The sequence below is a fragment of the Nansenia antarctica genome (genome assembly GCF_963989245.1).
Source record: "Nansenia antarctica genome assembly, chromosome: 14".
NCBI classification, from domain to species: Eukaryota; Metazoa; Chordata; class Actinopteri; order Argentiniformes; family Microstomatidae; genus Nansenia; species Nansenia antarctica.
In genome coordinates this window covers 1932501-1952829 of record NC_137684.1, presented here as the reverse complement: position 1 = coordinate 1952829, position 20329 = coordinate 1932501, and the positions used below count along the sequence as shown (strand labels likewise).

The 20329-nt window shown below is 47.8% G+C and overlaps 1 protein-coding gene across 1 annotated transcript in view; it reads right to left on the bottom strand.

The window, feature by feature from the left end:
• Positions 1 to 555: 555 nt before the first annotated feature.
• The window catches only part of tjp1b (tight junction protein 1b), a gene marked incomplete at its 5' end in the record, with an annotated part of 94836 nt that continues 75062 nt past the window's right edge, over positions 556 to 20329 (bottom strand). The window contains 11 exons of the mRNA XM_080545418.1: positions 556 to 2326; positions 2913 to 3017; positions 6794 to 7011; positions 7441 to 7936; positions 9828 to 9964; positions 11420 to 11641; positions 14170 to 14261; positions 15093 to 15959; positions 17866 to 18114; positions 18732 to 19094; positions 19911 to 20011. Of these exons, the coding sequence (XP_080401544.1) occupies positions 2232 to 2326; positions 2913 to 3017; positions 6794 to 7011; positions 7441 to 7936; positions 9828 to 9964; positions 11420 to 11641; positions 14170 to 14261; positions 15093 to 15959; positions 17866 to 18114; positions 18732 to 19094; positions 19911 to 20011 (2945 nt within the window). The 3' untranslated portion in view covers positions 556 to 2231. The remainder of the gene's footprint in view (positions 2327 to 2912; positions 3018 to 6793; positions 7012 to 7440; positions 7937 to 9827; positions 9965 to 11419; positions 11642 to 14169; positions 14262 to 15092; positions 15960 to 17865; positions 18115 to 18731; positions 19095 to 19910; positions 20012 to 20329) is intronic.

Here is a 20329-nt window from a genome sequence, read left to right as displayed (position 1 = left end):
ACTCTTATATTTTAGATTCCTCAAAGTAGCCACCCTTTGCTTTTTTGTAGTTAATAATAACTAAAAAAATGTGTTAATAAAATATATAATAATAATATTATATATATATATATAATAACATATTATTATTAACACATATTATATTAAATATTATTATTATATATTTTATTAACAACAAAAAAGCAAAGGGTGGCTACTTTGAGGAATCTCAAGTTATTTCACACTTTATTGTTAAATACATAATTCCTATGTGTTCATTCATAGTTTTGATGCCTTCAGTGAGAATCTACAATGTACCAAATAGTCATGAAAATAAAGGAAACGCATTGAATGAGAAGGTGTGTCCAAACTTTTGGCCTGTACTGTACATATGTGTAAGACACACCTTTGAGTGTCGGCCCCCTTCTTACTAACTGATACTCTTGTGTTTCATCATCATCGACTGAAGTTAGGTCACACAATCAGTGCTGTTTTTGTTTCGATAGAAATCAATGACAGTAAACCAATCATTACTTTAAAAATGATTTTATTTATTAATACAGTGGTATACTTAGAAATGTGTTGCAAAGGAAAAAAAACATTTAACGAAAAAACGAAATAAATAAAAAGAATGTCAGCCACACAGGAAAAGAAAGTAGTGTTGGATTGAAGCAGTGTTATCATATCAAAAGAAAATAGTACTGATGTGCCATAATAAATTGTCTATTAGTACAAAAATACATTTCAGGGCACCAATACAGCATCCAGTATCACAAATACATGAAGGGACCACTCTTCAAAGCAGACCCCTCTGGAGTACAGATCTTTTAAAATTATTTAAACCAAGCACTTTTCTATTTTGTAAATAAGAATAAAAAGTTTTCTGACTGTTAAAAATGCCTTTAAGTAGTGTGTATATGTTGGTAGAAAAGTTGGATTTATTACTGCTTAGGTCAGTTCCAAGGCTCGGGGGTATAACCAGAATACAAACATAACCAATGTAATCGCTTTTTCTTTTTTAAGAAACATTTTTTTCCTCTTTTATACAAAATAACAAAGATGTACAAAAGTTCATTTACAGAGAACCAAGGCCATATGCTAGCATTATGTACAGCCACAATTTAAACATGTTCTAGTGTGTTTGTATTTCCTGGGACTCCATATGCATAGCAGTAACAGAAAGCAGACTTCATATGCATAGCAGTAACAGAAAGCATACCTTTTCATCAGCCTCAATTATTCTTGTGTGCTAATTCCAAGTTCACTGATATAGCTAATGGGTTAAAATGCAGACGTTTTTATTTCTTCCATAATTGACCGCTGCAACTTAAAGATCTGATGTTTTTAAGTTTTTACTGAAAAGTTAATATGCGGATAAGGCATCACTGCTTGCAGTGTAAGATGGGAATTGTATGTGTTGAACTTAGTAGTAGCAGGCTTCTGGACCTGAGTCATAGCACATGCATAGATCTCTAGACAGCAGGAGTTTGTAAAATCAAGTCAGTACATTTATCTACGGTAAAACATAGCTACAAAAGATCAATTCTTAACATAGAGAGAGCCCATTTGACAAACAGGGGCATTCACAATGCCAATACTTGACCTTCATTCTTCATACAGTATTTTATTGTTTTTCTATCTTCGTGACGCCTACAGTACATCTCCCATCCTCCTTCATTACCCTTGTGTTGGTCTCAGCATTCCCCAAGTCCTCAGAGATCATCCTTCATGAGCGAAACGCATGACCACAGACCTCGCAAACAAAAAGGTTTTTGCATATACTAACTTTTCTGTTTGTGAGTGCATAAGTAAAATTCCCCATTGCAATATACAATGAATTTCTCAAAGAAAAATTCTCCTTTTTCTTGCACTTGCTCAGACTTTTTTTTATTTTATTTTTTAAATATTTATTTTTAAAAATTGGCTTAAAAATGTCAAAATGAGATTATTCAGTCTGTGGCACTGGTCATGCATTCCAACAACAGTTCCATTTTTATATATTTTGTTTTTAACTTTTAGTTTTTGCAAGCCTTAAAGCACCAACAAAAAGTAACAGAACACGGAGCACAGCCTGGGTGCTGCTGGACTCCTCCCACTCCTGGGTTTGTTTGGGTCAGTAAACAACGTGAGAGAATCAAGTTCAGACTTCATCAAGCAGTGCAGACCCCCGCCGCTGTGGAGGGGGGCACAGGAGGGGGCAACGGCTGTCCCCTGATTTTTCACATTCAGTAACAGACCAGCTGTTGCCCTCTTCAGAAGTGGTCGATGAGCACAGACACGCAGTTGGCGCCCACCAGGTAGTTGGGGTCTCCGGGGAGAGATTTGTTCTGCCAGGTTTTGGGGTCACCTGGAGGATTTAATAATAGGGCCAGTGTTTAAAGGGCATAACATTTATATATATATATATTTTTTTCTCATAAATAACTCAATCATCATTGATTTTTTTAGATTGTTAAATTGAAATGTACATATTTACAATGTATTGTAAGCACAGGATATGGTTAACAACGTAATACTACTGTCTAAGTATTACTAGATGTTTTTGGAACTATTGCCCATGTTCTGAAAACATTTTCAGCTCTAAACGTCAGCCTTGAAAATGTTTTGGCAATATGTAAATTAACATTTGACTAACTCCTCATACAAACAAGCATGTAAACGTTGAATATGTTGAAAGAGACAAAAAAGTATTAGCAAAACCCCCCTAAGCTAAATACATGTAGTGGAGATGATTGCAATGTGAAACCCAGGAGGAGATGAGATGATTTAAGTGGATGATGAGCAAGCAGAATCTCTCCCCGGTGGCCCTTCATTACATCACTGCACCATTAATCACCCAGAGATCCCCAAACCACCCCCAAACCCCCCAAAAGGACAGAGAGAGGACAGCGTACCCGACGAGGAGTCGGAGGATTTTAGAGCAAAAGACCAACCGTCAGGGGTCATAGACGCACAGTGAGGCAGGCGCAGCTCCACGGGCTTCAGGAACTTGAGGCCGTGCGGCCCGCACATCACCAGAGGGCTGAGGAGGGTCTCTCCTGCAGGAGGGGGGGGAGAGGAGGGGTGAGGAACACTGACGCTGGGCAGCAGGGGACACACAGTTATAATAATAATAATAATAATAATAATAATAATAATAATAATAATAATAATAATAATGATACATTAGACTTATATAGCGCTTTTCTAGACACTCAAAGCCGCTTTACAAACTGAAAAGATCGAGTAGTAATAATAAAAAGAAACAAAAACAAAAAACAAAAAAAGTATAGGGGCCTAATTAAGGTAGTGCTAGGGGGACATGGGAAGGGGAGGGAGGGGAGAGGGTTAACTGGTGAAGGCAAGCTTGAAGAGGTGGGTTTTGAGGGCCTGTTTAAATGTTGGTGATGATGATGAGTTATTACATTGGCATCAACAAGAGTCCTTTTTTACAAATGTATTAATTTAAAAAAATAAAGGTATATGTGACAGCAGCTGGTGAAAGCGGGAAAAATAAAACAAAACAAAATGTTTTGTTTTGGCTTGACTAGCGAGTGTGTCATTGATTTTCAACAACGTTGGTTCTGAATAAAAGTCTGTTTTACGTTTTGATTGGTTGCCGACTTGTTCCTGCTTTCACCAGCGGCTGTCACATATTTAAGGTAATTTTTTTCTGAGTGGGGCATCTTTCATTTGATTGGAGTCAGTGCAGACAGACAGACAGGAAAGTAAGGAGGAGATGGTCTGTCAGCAGGGCATAAGCCGGACTCGAACCCACGCCGACATGGGCATATGTGTGCACTGTAGACTACGGGGGAAGATCACTGGACCACCCCAGGCCACATATGGTGCTTTTCCACTACAGTGCCAGCCCGGGTCGACCCGGGTCAGCCCTGTTCTTTGGCGCTTTTCCATTGAGCGGCCCGTGTCAGCACGGCACGGCACGGCAAGGTAAAATAGTTCTTGTTCGGGATGGGTAGCGAAAGTTGGGAAGGGTACATTTTTGCCAGGCTGCGTGTGACGTGTGACGCTGCACACCGTTGATTGGTCAATGGAAATCGTCATCCCATGTTCATAGATTTCATCACTAACCGCCATTTTTAAATACCACAACAGATTTCGCTCTAGGAAAATGTCACTTACTGTTTCTGTAATAACGTATTAATAAAGATTTGAAAGAATATGATAACCATCGTATTATCTTAGTTTAATGTCATTTCAATGCATCATAGAACTTTTATTTACAACAAGCATAACAAAAAAAATCGCTATTATGGCGATGTACTGTGCCTATGCTGCCGCTTCCTGGTTGACGACTCCCGTTGACAGCGGGGGGACAGACAATTTCTACCCGGGAATTCGCTCCGCGCTGTGTCGACTGTGATAGGAGTGTAGTATCGACACCATTCAAATGGTTTTGGATTCCTTGTCTTCTCCCCTATCCGGACACGTTTGAATTGTTATCCTAACCCACGGTAAATCACAGTTATTAACCCGCAAAGGGTGCCTCCGGGCACCGTCTTTGCCCGTGAATAACACCGGCTATGAAGGTGGTACAAACACAATACTCCTTTGCTAACTTCACCATCGGTATACAGTCATTTTGAGCCCTTAACCACCGCGCTGACACCCCGAGAAGTTATGCTTTTAACCGTAAACTCAATGAACCGGGAGTTCACCCGCTGCTCTAAGCAGCAGCACGTCATGGAGGATATCAGCGGGGGGACAGACAATTTCTACCCGGGAATTCGCTCCGCGCTGTGTCGACCGTGATAAGAGTATCGTATCGACACCATTCAAATGGTTCTAGATTCCCTGTCCTCTCCCCTCTTGGGACACGTTTGAATTTTTACCGTAACCCACGGTAAACCACAGTTATTAACCCGCAAAGGGTGCCTCCGGGCACCGTCTTTGCCCGTTAATAACTAGGGGTGCAACGGTTCAGTTGGCCCACGGTTCGGTACGGTTCGGTATTTTGGGTCACGGTTTTCGGTACGGTTCGGTTCAGAAACAAACGTTCCAGACCAACTCGACCTCTGACCAAAGGCCGCGTTCGAGGCATTCACGTGGACGCTCCGGCGCTCTCAGAGCTAATTTACGAACGCGGCCAAATTGATCTTCTCGCCATAAAGCTTAAGCGTACAGTGGGCTTCCTGTATAGATTTAAATCTTGCTTTTCCTTGGCTTCCAGAAAACGTCTCGTCTCCGCCCTTTTCCTTTCACAATTGGATTATGGTGATACAGTATATAGGTTTGCTTCTCTGTCCACTTTATCCAAGCTAGACCCCCTGTATCATTCGGTTCTAAGATACATCACCAATAGTGCCTTCAGGACCCATCACTGTACACTGTATAGTCTGGTTGGATGGCCATCTCTTTCTGTCAGAAGGCTCCAACACTGGTACACTCTTGTGTTTAAAATCATCTCTGGCTTCTTACCGAATTATCTGGGCCTGAAGTTCATCCCTATACCGAGTGGCTCGGGTCTCAGGTCTCGTAGATGGCTACAATACAAGGTGCCACTTATCATGAACAATGTTGGAAGGGCAAGCTTGTCTTATTATGGCCCTTGGTCTTGGAATGACCTACAGACTACTTTTAAATTAGAGGCCCTTATTTCCATAAGTATCTTCAAGCGTAGATTAAAGGATGTGGTCACCGCTCGCTGTACCTGCTTTGGTTAGACTTCTCAATGTTTTAATCACCTTGTAAATACCCCTACCATTGTTTGTCTATTGTATTGTTGCCACTGTCTTATGTCCTGTCTTGTTATCTGAACAGTTTTTTTAAGCTACTATTTTGACCCTGTCTTGGCCAGGTCTCTCTTGTAAAAGAGGTTTTAATCTCAATGTGACTTCCTGGTAAAATAAAGGTTAAAAAAAAAAAAAAAAAAAAAACGAAAACCGAAAACCGTCACGGTTCACTAGTGAATTGAGCCGTGGAACGCAAACCGTACCGTCCGTAAAAAAACCGAGAACCGTTGCACCCCTATTAATAACACAGGCTATGAAGGGGGTAGAAATACTTTTCTTCTCACTCAGAGGGTCTGCTGCAGGGATCTTAATGATATCATATCCTGTCACATGATGATTATCAGTTGATTTGATCCAAAATGGTGCCTTCAAATTGGTTGCTCCAAATGATATCAGTGAAATTAATTTTTCGTGACAAAAGTGATGAGGAAAAATCCTTAACCATTTTGCAGTATATTGTTATAAACCCTTATACAATCATGCCAGAATGTTTATATAATAGTTGTAATATAATTGTAGATATTTTAATGGCACATTAGCTAGTTGTATTTGTGTTCGGACGGTTGTACCGAATTACTTTTCAACCCTTTAAAGAGCTGAAAGTGCCTGAATTAGTAAAAAAGAAATCACTATAAACTCTTTGTGTATTCAATAAAGGAAAGCAAATAGTGTTAGTTAACATAATGTATATATATATATTAATAGTTAATTTGAGAAAATATTACATTCGGACACAACATTTACACGTCACGTCATTGACCCATACACATACATGCACATGCATACACACATTTGTTTTGTTTGTCCCCATTTACTGTGTGTATGTACCGCTTATATGTCGCCTTATACTGAGTATAATAACATACACTGTAATCGTTCCTAACAAGAGTCAACCTCTACGTTTTAACTTTTTGAACAATCTCAGTCAGAACACCCTTACAAATGACGTGAAGTAAAAAAGTGCTGACGTAAAAAATAAAATAACGATCCGATAATAGGATGGAATTCAGCGTAATTCGACCGTGGTTTTGGACTCCGTCCCCCCCAGGTTGAGGCCCGGAGGGCGTGAGAGATGTACCGACCTTTCTCCTTGTCGAGCGGCGGCAGGATGCTGTTGTCCCGGCACACCTTGAAGTAGATCTCCTGCTCCACGCTGTCGGGGATGGCCCCCTGGGGGATGATGATGCTGACGCCCGTCTCGATGGAGCTCAGGACCCCCCCGTTACAGTTGAAGATCCCCCGGGCCGTGGCCACCACCGTGTGCCCTTCGTCCTCATCGTCATCCTCCAGCGCGCCAGGGCTACGGGACAAAGGAACGCAGAGATGGAGTCATCCGTCATAACGCAGAGGGGGGAGAGGGGTGGGGGGGGGAGTGGAGGAGGGGGAGGGTGGAGGGTGGGAGGAGGGGGAGTGGAGGGAGGGGAGTGGAGGGAGGGTGGGGGGAGGAGAGTGGGGGGAGGAGAGTGGAGGGGGGAGAGGGGAGGGGAGAGAGTGGAGGGGGGAGAATGGAGGGGGGAGAGTGGAGGGAGAGTGGGGGGAGGAGAGTGGAGGGGGGAGAGTGGAGGGGGGAGAGTGGAGGGGGGAGAGTGGAGGGGGGAGAGTGGAGGGTGGGGGGAGGAGAGTGGAGTGTGGAGAGTGGAGGGGGGAGAGCCTGAAGCAGCACATCATGCATAGAGGACACAGGAACAGGCCAACAGGCCTCTCCCCCCCCACCCCACCCCCCGCCTACCTGACAGGGACGGCCTTGGGCATGGCGTTGACGTTGTTGTGCTGGTACTTGGGCCTGTTGTCCATGGTGCGTGTGAAGGTGTCCAGGCCGCTGTCGTGGTCCAGGGGCTGGGGGGAGAGCTGGGGCTTGCTCACGACGCTGCTGCTGCTGTTGTTGTTGACCACGCTGGGCTTGCTGATGAGGTCGGCCTTGGGCGGCTGCTGCTGCGTGTCGTTGGGGAGCAGGTTGTGGTTGAACTTGGGGCTCTCGAACTTGCGCTCGAAGGGCCGCGCCGAGCTGGTGTAAGGCTTGGGGACGTAGCGGTTGTAGCTCTGCGGCGTGGGACCGCCCAGCGTTTTGGGGGGCGCGTCGGTGCCGTTGACGGGGGACTTCTCGGGGACGCCCCTGGGGGGGAGGTAGTTCCCCTGGGCGGGGGGGTCGTCCCGGGTGGGGGGCCGCAGCCCCGTGACCTCAGGCTTGGGGTTGGGGGAGCTGAGGGGGTCCGGGGGCCCGTTCACTGGAGACACACAGGGAGACGGAGATGAGATGGATATGAGATGGATATGAGCCTCCAAATAGCCTCCCGTCAAACACACTACTGACTACTGCATCTGCAAATGCTTTTAGAAGCTACTGGAGATCCCCAGAGTGAGTTCTCCTAACATAATCTTGCGTCACGGTTATATTGAGGATTCACGCTCGTTACGGGCGCTGCCGGAGATTCCAGACTGGAGTGAATTCTCAGAGGTCTACTAGACTAAAGCCTACAAGCTGTAATATCATCCGACATGGTTATACTGAGAGAATTCACCCGTAGCTGAACCTCAGTGACTAGCCTATTCAGATTCACCTTATTTCCAGCAGCCGCACCAGAATTTGAATATTGGCTGGCCAAAAACTTATATTTTTTGGTCAAGATAATGTCGGTTTAAACATGACTACCCTAAAACGCCTACCCTAAAACGCCTACCCTAAATGACTACCCTAAATGACTACCCTAAAACGCCTACCCTAAATGACTACCCTAAAACGACATTATAGCTCTTCCTCTCTTAGAGCCTCTTTGTTAGGCTCTAAATCAAACGACAAAGATCTCTCATCCGAAATGACTAAACGTAATCGACGCAAATGTTTAATGTTCTGTACAGGCGATACTACAACAATACATTCAAAAGAACAATGACTTACAATTCATTGCAAGTGGAGGCTAATTACGTTACTATCAAGTATGCTAAATGCAACACTTTTGGGTGGGTCAATAAGAAAAGGGGGTTGGCGTAGGCCCAACTAGGCCCCAGTGTTGCACCATGGCTTATCACATGTACAGCTGTTGAGACACAAATCAGCGACCTTGCGGTTAGAGTGTCCACCCTGAGATTGGGAGGTTGTGAGTTCGATCCAGGGCCAAAGACTATACAAAATGGTACCCGATGCCTCCCTGCTTGGCACTCAGCATTAACACTAGAACAGCCGTGCCTTTTTTTTATTTTTTATTTGTTTTTCAGATTTTATCCCATTTTTCACCCAATTTGGTAGCCAATTGAACCCAACCTAGCATCCAATTATCCCCTGCCTATTGCGAGGGATCCGCCGCACGACCCCGCGGCCGGCAGTCCCAGAGGAGGCCGCCAGGCAGACTAGCTGACTGGCTCCTCGAGCCCAGCACCGTTATTCCAGCACCAGACGGGGGCGCTGTTGCGCGACGGATCCTTGTCCGGAACTACTCCTATACCCCCCTCGGGAGCGGCCGCCCAATATGCCGTTCCCCGTGTGTGCCCTGGCCATATCCGGGTCTGGCGAGCCGGGATACGAACCCCGGCCCCGGTGGGCAGCATGCACTAGTGGCCAGTGCTTAGACCACTACACCACCGCGGGGCACTGCCGTGCCTTTTTTACCTACTAAAAGAGCCTCTTTACAATGCTCAAGCTGCTATTTATACACAACAACCGCTAGTTGGCCCCTTGTAAATTAGCCTGCTTCCTACACAGAAAAACTGCAAATAGCTTCATACTAGCTTAGCCTGTTGTAATTTAGAAAATGTAAGGATACTGGGGTGGTAGAACGCACATATCTAGGAAACGTCATGAAAGGAGGGTCCTGACATTTGATCGAGTGCAAAGATAGAACATTTTTCTTTAGTCACAGGGGTCAAACGGTTGGATTGGGGGTTAGACCCTGCGACATACCAGCGTCATGTCCGGGGGGTGTACTCGTACATCAAGCCGCCTCACGCTCACGAGCCGTGGGTTCTCAAGGCTGCTTACTTATTGACACACCAGTGGGTGTTGTTCTTAGGGTGAGTCAATAAGCAAAGGGGATGGCGTCGGCCCAACTAGGCCCAAGTGTTGCAGCCACCGTTACTTATTACATGTACAGCTACTGAGAAGCCTGTGGGAGTTGTTCTTACCGTCGTTGGTGCTGAGTTTGGGAAGCGTGTTGGGGGGGATGGCGGGGACGGGGGGTCCGTACTGGGAGGAGGGGCTGATCTGAGGCAGAGGCTCGTACCTCCTCTCCACTGGACTGACCTTCTCCACAGACTCAGCTCTGTGACACACACACACACACACACACACACACACACACACACACACACACACACACACACACACACACACACACACACACACACACACACACACACACACACACACACACACACACACACACACACACACACACACACACACACACACACACACACACACACACACACACACACACACACACACACACACACACACACACACACACACACACACACACACACACACACACACACACACACACACACACACACACACACACACACACACACACACACACACACACACACACACACACACACACACACACACACACACACACACACACACACACACACACACACACACACACACACACACACACACACACACACACACACACACACACACACACACACACACACACACACACACACACACACACACACACACACACACACACACACACACACACACACACACACACACACACACACACACACACACACACACACACACACACACACACACACACACACACACACACACACACACACACACACACACACACACACACACACACACACACACACACACACACACACACACACACACACACACACACACACACACACACACACACACACACACACACACACACACACACACACACACACACACACACACACACACACACACACACACACACACACACACACACACACACACACACACACACACACACACACACACACACACACACACACACACACACACACACACACACACACACACACACACACACACACACACACACACACACACACACACACACACACACTTAGTTGAGACCTCAGGTAAGCACCAGACAGCATTGGGTCATCGGCACACAGCCAGGCAATTCACCATTCACCTTTTATCCAAAGAGACTTCCACTGCAGTGAGTGCATAGTCAGCATACATGCATCATATATATATCAGGGTTCCTACAAGTTTCAACCAGTCAAATTTAATACCTTTTTAGACCTCTTTGAATATAATTTCAGACTTTCATAATATAGAATTTCATTCGCGACACCATATGATAGCTTTTTGTCATCCTCGAGGTAATGAAATGAGGGATTTCACTGCCATACAGACAAAAAATGTTTTTTTTTTGGGTTCCAGCTTGATTAATTTCTGCGTAAATTGATGTGGTCGGACTGATTTCCTTGCAGGATCTAATTTTTAAGACCTAGCACCACCATTTTAGACCGAATAACTGCAATTTGAGACCTTTTTAGGCCTTATAAATTGGAATGCTGGATTTTAGACTTAAAGGCTTTTTAAGACCAGCGTGGGAACCCGTTGGGTTGTTAGCGCCATGCTCTACCAGCTGAGCCACAGAGGAGCGTGAGGTGAGGTGAGGAGAGGAGAGGAGTGTAGCAGACCTGTTGTAGGGGTAGGCCAGCTGGGTGAGGTGAGGTGAGGTGTGTACCTGTTGTAGGGGTAGGCCAGCTGGGTCTGGGTGGGCTTGGCCAGGTCGTGGAAGCGGTTGACCCCGGGGCTGGGCTGGCTCATGGCCTTGCTGTCGAAGCTGCGCCGGTCGAAGTAGGACAGCTGCTTCCTGTAGTACTCCTCGTCCTCGTCTGGGTCGTAGTGGTTGGAGCGCACCACGTCATCCTGGGGTCTGGACTGGGGCTTCTGGGGCTCCGGGGCCCTGGGGGTGGGGGGGAGAGGCAGAGAAGGGGACTCAGGATGAAAAAGCAGCAATTACAACAATTACAATGGACCTATCGCTAAGCCACGCCCCGAAATAGTATTTGTCCAATCATATCACAGCAAAAGTCACTACAGGGAGAAAACTCGGACAAACAACTCGCTAATATCTGATGGTGAAAAGCTTCTAGACTAAATATTCTCATCTTTAAAAAACATGTCTATTACTTGCTGTGGTGAATCAGAAATCTGAAATGTGCCAACTCCCGCCATAGTAAGTCGTTGAATGTCATTCAGTCACGGTCGGTCAGTCAGTCGCTGTCAGTGAAGCGTTGTTTGTTTGTCTGAGTTTTCAAAGGAGGCGTGGCTTAGCGATAGGTCCATTGACCATTTAGCAGACGCTTTTACAATAATTTACAATTAGAGATTCCAGAAACAGTCTCCCTGGAGTCATTTTAGGGCTAAGTGCCTTACTCAAGGGCACACTAGTGGTGGTGTTCCCAGGTCTTACTCAAGGGCACACTAGTGGTGGTGTTCCCAGGTCTTACTCAAGGGCACACTAGCGGTGGTGTTCCCAGGCGGGATTTGAACTCATGACCTTCCGACCAGAACAACTCAGTATACCCTCGACCACCGCTACCCCCAGCAGACACACACGGGTCAAACATGAAAGAGGACGAGTCTAGAGCTACACACACATATTCACCATAGTTACCGGTCGACAGATCATGTCGTACAGCAGTGCAGGCCGGTGGTGGAAGTCGAAATCGGAGGACGGGTCATTGCGACGCATGGAACGGAATGAAAACATGCGTGTTTGATACATGTCTGTTTTGATAGCGTTCCTCATTGCGTTCCCCGCGTCAGAAGGAGCCCGCCCTCCGAGTTCTACCTCCACTGTTCATCTCTACAGAGGTATCCCCGTCACTGGACTGTGTACTGGATCTATCTTGATTTTACTGCATAGCTACACTGCTGCAGATGTCCTCTAGGTGGCGCTGTGACACTGACGATGATAAATGGACTGTGTGTGTGTGTGTGTGTGTGTGTTTGTGTGTGTGTGTGTGTGTGTGTGTGTGTGTGCTTCCTCTGAAAGAAATCTAAACCGTTGTCCTTCAGCCACCTCTCCTTCAGTGCAGAGGGGCTGTAGGTGTGTTTGGTGATTTACAGGGTTCCCACACCTTCTGAGACATCACATTCAAGCACCTTTCAAGGACTTTCAAGACTCAATTCCCTCAAATTCAAGGACCCAACACGGCGTAGTTTGAGACAGATCTAGATGAGAATTTATATAATAGGAACTATCCGCTCACAGACGACAATTAAAAAGAGAGGCTTGAATGTGTGAACACTAGATGGTCTCTTGCCTTCTCTACCACAGCACAGCAAAACAATATATTGTGAAATATGTGTAAAGATAAGCAATACAGAGACTTATTTACTAGTTGACGAGCTAAGTAAAACATTTTTGAATATATATATTTTTTTAGAGAGAGAGAGAGAGAGAGAATTCAAGCACTTTCAATGACCCATGTCTATTTTATTTTTTATTTTTTTCCCCTCAAATTCACAAACTTTCAAGGATTTCAAGGACCCGTGGGAACCCTGCATTCAGTGCAGAGGGGCTGTAGGTGTGTTTGGTGTTTGGTGTGTAGGTGTGTAGGACGGTGTGTAGGTGTGTTTGGTGTGTAGGTGTGTAGGTGTGTTTGGTGTGTAGGTGTGTGTGGTGTGTAGGTGTGTGTGGTGTGTAGGTGTGTGTGGTGTGTAGGTGTGTGTGGTGTGTAGGTGTGTAGGTGTGTAGGTGTGTTTGGTGTTTGGTGTGTAGGTGTGTTTGGTGTGTAGGTGTGTGTGGTGTGTAGGTGTGTGTTTGGTGTGTAGGTGTGTAGGTGTGTGTGGTGTGTAGGTGTGTGTGGTGTGTAGGTGTGTGTGGTGTGTAGGTGTGTAGGTGTGTAGGTGTGTTTGGTGTTTGGTGTGTAGGTGTGTTTGGTGTGTAGGTGTGTGTGGTGTGTAGGTGTGTGTTTGGTGTGTAGGTGTGTAGGTGTGTGTGGTGTGTAGGTGTGTGTTTGGTGTGTAGGTGTGTAGGTGTTTGGTGTGTGTGGTGTGTAGGTGTGTGTTTGGTGTGTGTGGTGTGTAGGTGTGTGTGGTGTAGGTGTGTAGGTGTGTTTGGTGTGTAGGTGTGTGTTTGGTGTGTAGGTGTGTAGGTGTGTGTGGTGTGTAGGTGTGTAGGTGTGTGTGGTGTGTAGGTGTGTGTGGTGTAGGTGTGTAGGTGTGTGTGGTGTGTAGGTGTGTGTTTGGTGTGTAGGTGTGTAGGTGTGTGTGGTGTGTAGGTGTGTAGGTGTGTGTGGTGTGTAGGTGTGTGTTTGGTGTGTAGGTGTGTAGGTGTGTTTGGTGTTTGGTGTTTGGTGTGTAGGTGTGTTTGGTGTTTGGTGTGTAGGTGTGTTTGGTGTGTAGGTGTGTAGGTGTGTGTGGTGTGTAGGTGTGTGTTTGGTGTGTAGGTGTGTAGGTGTGTAGGTGTGTGTGGTGGTGTACCTGTACGTGGGTTTCTCCTGCTCCAGGTTGCTGAGGGAGTTGGCTTTGAGCACGGGCCCGGGGGCCATCACTGGTTTAGGGGCGTCTGCAGGCTGTTGACAGGAGAGGAAGAGGGTTTTAAAACAAAAGTACTTCCAATCACGCACACGTCTCACCATGGAGTGACCAGCTCATTTCTATTAGAAGTGTTTTAGTGTTTTTCACTGGAAATGAAACTGTTTCGACGGAATGGAAAGAAGCAAGCATCCGCACACTCAAAACTTGAATTGAATCATACATGCAAATGTGCTTAGGTTATTTTTTATAGGCTGTATCTGCTCACTGTTTCTGTTGCTTGTTTGTTGTTATTTTATGTTGTATATTGTATGTTTTTATACTGTATGTGGTGTCTTTTTTTAATTAAGTGCTGCTTTTTTCTTCATTTGAAAAAGAGGCTACTGTCTCACTCTCAATATGACTACCCTGGTTAAATAAAGGATTAATAAAAATAAAAAAAACGGTTCAAAAAACGATGTTTTCTTCGCGCAAGCTTTCGGTCGTTCATAGACATCTTTTCTTCAGACATAGACGTTGATTTCTGCACCGTTTTTGAGTGTGAGGACGCTGCTTTCTTTCATTCCATTTGATACTCTTCAGCTCCAGCACCTCAGCTAAGTCTGATGACGGATGAGCAGTGGTGTTTTCACTATTTTGGAGAGTTTCACTAATACCAGAGACATGCTAGTCTTGGGTGTTGTTGTGGGGGTGTTTGGGGACCCTACCTACCCTGAGCAGTGTTGTTGTGTGGGTGTTTGGGGACCCTACCCTGAGCAGAGTTGTGGGGGTGTTTGGGGACCCTACCTACCCTGAGCAGTGTTGTGGTGTGGGTGTTTGGGGACCCTACCCTGAGCAGAGTTGTGGGGGTGTTTGGGGACCCTACCTACCCTGAGCAGTGTTGAGTCCCCGGCCTCCTTGGCCCGGTCCACAGACACGGAGCGCTTGTTCTCGAACATCTTCACCCTGTTGAGGACCGACTGAGGCTTCATCGCCGGGTCGTCCTCCCGGTGCTCCCGGGGGAAGGGTTTGGACCCGCCGCCGGGCTCGCCCCCCGGGGAGGCCAGGGCATCCGGTTTGGGCGGGGGCTGGGGGGGGTGGTCGGAGTTCATGACGGGCTCGTGCAGTCCTTGCTTGTAACCCCTGTTGGGAAGCCCTGTAGCGTTGTAGGAAGGCCTCAGGGCCGAGGAGTCCCCGTAATACTGCTTTGGGGGGTCCGGGGACCGGGGGGAGTTGAGGGGGAAGATGTGGGGCTCGGAGTCGTAGGGGGAGCGGGCGGCGTCGTAGCCCGCGGACGGAGGCTCGTCGTAGCGCAGGGGCCCTCCTTGCTTGCCGTGCCGGGGCCTGCCGTCGTAACCCGCGGGCGGGGGGGCCTCGTCGTAGCGCTGCTGGGGGGGGCTGTAGTCCCTCACGGGGGGGCCGTCCTCGTAGGGGGGCCGGGGGGAGTAGCCCAGGGGTTGCTGCTGGTGGCCCGGCTGGTAGCCCGGGGGCTGGGGCGAGGTCTGCTGGTCGTAGGGGGGCCACTGCTCGTCGTAGTTGTGAGGCACACGGTTGTCGTAGTGCAGGTGAGAGTTCTCAAAGTTGTGAGGCTTTGGTTCATAAGCCCCGCCCCCGTCGTATCCGTAAGGCGCGTGGTCATATTCGCGGTATGGCTGTTTGTCCTGGTACGACGGCTGGTGGCTGTAGCTCAGCGACGGTTTCATGCCGTGGTTGACACGCACCGGCTCCTCCATGCTGTACAGATCTTTCTTGTACATCTGGGGGAGGGAGGGGGGAGGGGGGGGGGGGGGGGGGGGTTGGTGGGGAGGGGGGTCAACATGGGTCATTGGGAAAATCATCAATCCCTTTTTCTTTTCTTCTTGGGTCAGATCAATGTATTGGTTGATTGAAAGGGAAACAGAAAGACAGAACTTCCCCACAACCAGACAGAGTAGGATGGATTAAGACAGAAAGGGTTGTTTGCTGAGTCAAATCAAACCTCAGGGGGACCCGAACATGAATTAGACACAAGCAAGAACCAAACAATTACATTGCAGAACCCCCAATAACCAACAAATACCAACCAAACAAACAGTCAAGTCAAAGTGCAAGTAACACAAGCAGACCTCTGTCAGTTATTCAACACCGGTTCTGAATGCATGTTTGACAAAAAGCCTTTTTCCAGAATGTTCCGACTGAAAATATCCACATTCATCTCCGAATCATAGCCCTTTCCCCCCCCCCCCCCTTTTTTTTTTTTCAAAGGACATTGATAAAAGAACTTTAGACACATTTCTAAAAAGGCTTAATTTCAAACGTGTGATGTGTAGCCTGTAGACAGCACATCTAGCTAGAACAGTACTTCCTATGGAAGAAGCTCAGGAGTTCAACGTCTACGTCGATACTACAATAATAATACTACAATGGAGGACATTATGCAGTGTCTAATATGAGTAATACGTTTGGATTTTTCCATAGGGAGAAACGTTGTGACAGGGTGTGACACCAAGAATACTGTCTGCAGGTTCGCTCTCAACCGACATGCAGCCAACATTCACAGTTTGCATCTTATGCGATTGACTTCTACTAACCAGCACGATTACTACTAACACTTACATCTTAACCACTACTACTACCACCAGTGGTGTAGTCTAGTTGTTTCTAGTGGGTATACTGTGATTTCCCCCCTCCCAGCCTCATATCGTTCATTCCGGGAACGCCATAAAAATACATCTGCGCTCCCTGTCTAACGTTATATATATATCTAACATTAAATGTTATAAGGCTGATCTTTGCATGATAGTGCTGCATTTTGACATATTTCATGTTGCATTCCCCCCCCCCCCCGTTGATGGTATATGACGCTATAGTCAGTCCCAATGGTCCAAAAGTCAAGTGCTTCGTAAACACAGACGGGGGTGATTTTTATGAATTAAAGTGTGAAAGTTCTGTCACAAAACGCAGTTTACGTATCCTTGCAAATTTTTAAGTTGGGTATACGGAAATCCTTGGCCTTTCCTAGTGGGTATACGGCGTAAGTCCTGCGTATCACGTAGACTACACCACTGACTACCACCACTACTACAACGACTACTACCACTAGTGCCGCCGCAACAGTGCTACTACTGTTCCAGCCACAGAGAAGTTAAAGCTGAAAAGAAAAAAAAACCAAAACCATTAGGAGGCCATGCAAGAGGAGGTCATTAAAAGGCGACAGTTTAGGGGCTCTGGTTCTGTCTGTTCCTCGTCCTGGTCACATAACAAGGAAGGACACAGTTCCACCAGTCCCACCCCCCCCCCGCTGTCCTAACCCACTGTGGTGCATGTGTAGTGGGTACCAGTCACACATTCTCTCTGGGGTGGGAAGGTCAGAGGTCACACAGTGGGCTGGGGCTCGGTGGTGGTGAGGCGCACACACAGCAGTGGGCGGAGTCATGCAAAGAGAGAGAGAGAGAGAGAGAGAGAGAGACAGAGAGACAGAGAGACAGAGAGAGAGAGAGAGAGAGAGCGGAGTGGAGAAAAGCGTGTGCGAGAACAGGCAAGTTAAAAACAGCAGGCTGGGGGGGAGAGGAGGGGCGGGCGGGGGGGGGCTGGGCAAGGGCTGGGCTAGGGGCAGGAGCCCAGGCCCCGGTCCAGGGTGTGGCTTGGTTTTGGAGGTAGGCAGCAGTGGGGTGGGGTGGGTACCTTTGGTTCTGGGCCGGGAGGCCCTGACAGGTGGGGTTGGTGTGGAGGTGGTGGTGGTGGGGGCTGAACTAGCTCGGGGGTGGGGCTGATAAGTGAGTCTGCAGCCTGAGGAGCTGCAGCGGCTGCGCCAGGCGCCTCCTCTAGGTTCATACCCTCTAGCTGTACAGGCTGCTGCTCAACAGCAGGGGGCGCTGCCGCGGCCGGGGCCGCCAGCGAGGGCAGGGCCAGAGCAGCCTCGGCCTCGTCTCGCTGTGAAGCATCGTTATAATACAGAGACATGAATAACACAGGCTGCCAAGGGGAGCAGTACACCACTCACACCACCATCAGTCTCTCTCTCGCAGTCTCTCTCTCTCTCTCTCTCAGTCTCTCTCTCTCTCTCTCAGTCTCAGTCTCAGTCTCTCTCTCTCTCAGTCTCTCTCTCTCTCTCTCTCTCTGTCTCTCTCCATCTCTCTCTCTCTCGCAGTCTCTCTCTCTCTCTCAGTCTCTCTCTCTCTCTCTCTGTCTCTCTCTCTCTCTCCGCATACCTCCTCCACTCCGTGTTCCTCCTCCACCTTTTATCAGCTGAATAATTCATTTTAAACACACCACCACCACGCCAAAAGACCATCATTTAGCAACAACAGTTAAGAACCTGACCGCTCCTAATCATGTAACATAGTTAACAAAGCATCATATGAGGTGTTTGTTTATCGTTTACTGAACATACAGGACATACAACACAACCACAGACAACATCACACTGAACAGAGAGACAAACAGAGAGTAACTCTCTCTGTCTCTACAGCCATATGAGGCTCCTAGTGACGACCTCGTCTCAGGGGGCACCGCCTCTGAGCGCTCCTCCCAGCTCGTCTAGACGTTACCTGCTGCGGAGCGGCGAGCATCTTGAACCCGGCGGGGTCGATGCGGTTGGCGGGGTCGGGCACGGCGGGCACGGCGGCGTGCCCGTAAACCGGGTAACCGGGGGCGTCCTGGATGACGGGCGGGTCTTCCCGGACGGGCTCGGAGGAGCGGGTGATGGCAGGCTCCGTGGGCAGGCCCACCTCGTCGTTCAGCGTCTCGTCCAGCTCCTGGTCGGTGTAAGCGCCGCCCTCCGTGTCCGTGTCCTCGTAGTCCGAGGTGTGGCGGCTGTCGGTGCTGTACATGGAGTACTCGCTGCCCGGGGCCGACAGGTAGGACAAGCGGTCGTCGTGGATGTCCAGGTCATCGTCTGGAGCGCCGTCCGCCTGAGGGGCGGAGGGAGAGGAGAGGTAAAAATAAACACCACATGCTGAGAAGCACTAATGAGTCTGCCTCCCCTGGCAGCGGACCAGTGGAGGCCGGGGGGGGGGGGGGGTAGGAGGGGGGTAGGCGGGGGGTGTGTGGGGGGGTAGGAGGCAGACAGGAAGGCTGGGTGGAACGCACGGGACGGAATAAGGGACGGTATCGAATGGTGTCAAATAAGTGTTTGATATTCCATTCCAATAATAATAATAATTCATTATATTTATATAGCGCTTTTACGAGGCTCAAAGATGCTGACAGTTCTACAATATACGTATGTCCTCCGATTTCTACCTCTACCAGCCAAGTGGATGTATGCAGTTTTATAAATGTTTTACCCATTTTTACTAAGGGTGTGTACAGTTTTATACATGTTTTACACATGTTTTACTGTCAGGGTTCCTACAAGTTTCAACAAGTCAAATTTAGACCACTTTTTAGACCTCTTTGAATATAATTTAAAACCTACTCGCGACACCATGCGATAGCTTTTTGTCATCCTCGAGGTGATGAAATCAGGGATTTCACTGCCATACAGACAAAAAAGGAAGCAAATTGGCATTTTTGGGGTTCCAGCTTGATTAATTTCTGCGTAAATAGATGTGGTCGGACTGATTTCCTTGCAGGATCTCATTTTTAAGACCTAGCATTTTTAGACAGAATAACTGGAATTCGGGACCTTTTTAGGCCTTAAAATTTTAATTTGAGCCTTTAAGCCTTTTAAGACCAGCGCGGGAACCCTGACTGTGAAAGGACCTTGGCCAGGCCAGTGTTCCTACCTTGCCCTCCGACACCCAGACCAGCTGGTTCTGCTGCTGCTGGATGGTCTCCTTCAGAGCTCCGTACCAGCCGTCGTTCATGTTGTTCATGTTGATGGTGGCTGAGGAGGAGAGCAGAGCAGTTACAACACTCACACTTTAGTTCAGGTTTATTTTATTGACATTTATCATGTTTATCCTTGGCCTTAACCAAGATTTATAAGGGATCTAATGTATCCAGGGGAGGCTGGTGGAGGTAGAAATCGGAGGAAATCGTCCTCCGATTTCTGCCTCCGCCAGCCTCCCCTGACTGTAACCCCTCACAGTGCAGCGAACAGAATGTTAACCCCCCCCCAGAACAGCCTGTTAACTCTCCTCCTCCTGTCCCCTCCTGGGCTCCGCTTCCTGTCCCCCTCCACCCCCGCCTCCCCCTCTCACTC